General features: G+C 51.5%; 1 protein-coding gene across 1 annotated transcript in view; it reads right to left on the minus strand.

Annotated features, from left to right (window-relative positions):
- LOC111649046 (NEDD8 ultimate buster 1-like) overlaps positions 1-816 on the minus strand; it is a gene marked incomplete at its 5' end in the record, with an annotated part of 4,252 nt that extends 3,436 nt beyond the window's left edge. Inside the window, 3 exons of the mRNA XM_087171839.1 lie at positions 59-278; positions 491-597; positions 700-816. Coding sequence (XP_087027965.1) covers positions 59-278; positions 491-597; positions 700-816 — 444 coding nt within the window. The remainder of the gene's footprint in view (positions 1-58; positions 279-490; positions 598-699) is intronic.
- Between the last annotated feature and the right edge of the window lie 56 nt (positions 817-872).

Here is an 872-nt window from a genome sequence, read left to right on the forward strand (position 1 = left end):
ACACACACACACACACATCAGGTTAAAACGTCTCAAGTTTAACATTTCAAAATAAAACAAGATTGCTGTTGTAAACGTGTGAACAGTTCACCTTGATCATGCGCAGCCTCTCGCGCTGTTCTCCGTAACACTGCAGGAAACAGTCCTCGGCTCTCCGCAGGCGGCTCTTGCCGTCGTCCAGACAGGACAGAGCCTCCAGCGCTCGGTAACACCACACGATGTCCAGCTGCAGGACGGCGTAGTTATCCACCGAGGTGAGCAGAGCCGAGTCGCACTTACTGCACAGAGAAACACGACTCAGCACCTGATGTCTCTACACCTTCACTCCGACACCAGCAGTTACTAAAACTGCGACTACACTACGACCTGTTCTGCTGCCGTTCACCACCATGAACCACTGTCTGAAGTCTGACACGTGAAACTGTCTCCAACTCCAGGACAGTGATGTTTGACACCTGATGATGTCAGAGCTGGTGTCAGGTGACCTTACCTGAACTGCTGGTCGGCCTGGAGCAGGTGACACAGAGCGTTGTCGTACTGCTTCCTCTTCATCAGAGAGCGACCTTTCTCATGGAAACCCATGGCCAGGATCAGAGCCTGACACACACACACACACACACACATTATACAGAAGTCAAGACGGACAAAACTGAACATTAACCTTTAAAACTCAACACGATGAAGTGTGTATCTCTCTACCTTCCTCTCCTTGTGCGGGATCTTCAGGGGGTTTCCCTTCTGGTCGGCGATCTCCAGGAAAGGCGTGGTGTCTGGGTCCTCACTGCCGTCTGAGAAGCAGCAGCAGAGAGTAAGAGACTTAACACCAGAGGTCACACACACACACACACACACACACACACACACACACACAC

The sequence above is a fragment of the Seriola lalandi genome, unplaced genomic scaffold, assembly GCF_002814215.2.
Source record: "Seriola lalandi dorsalis isolate HSWRI2012SDOR001 ecotype SW California unplaced genomic scaffold, Sedor1 jcf7180002049901, whole genome shotgun sequence".
Classification (NCBI taxonomy): Eukaryota; Metazoa; Chordata; class Actinopteri; order Carangiformes; family Carangidae; genus Seriola; species Seriola lalandi.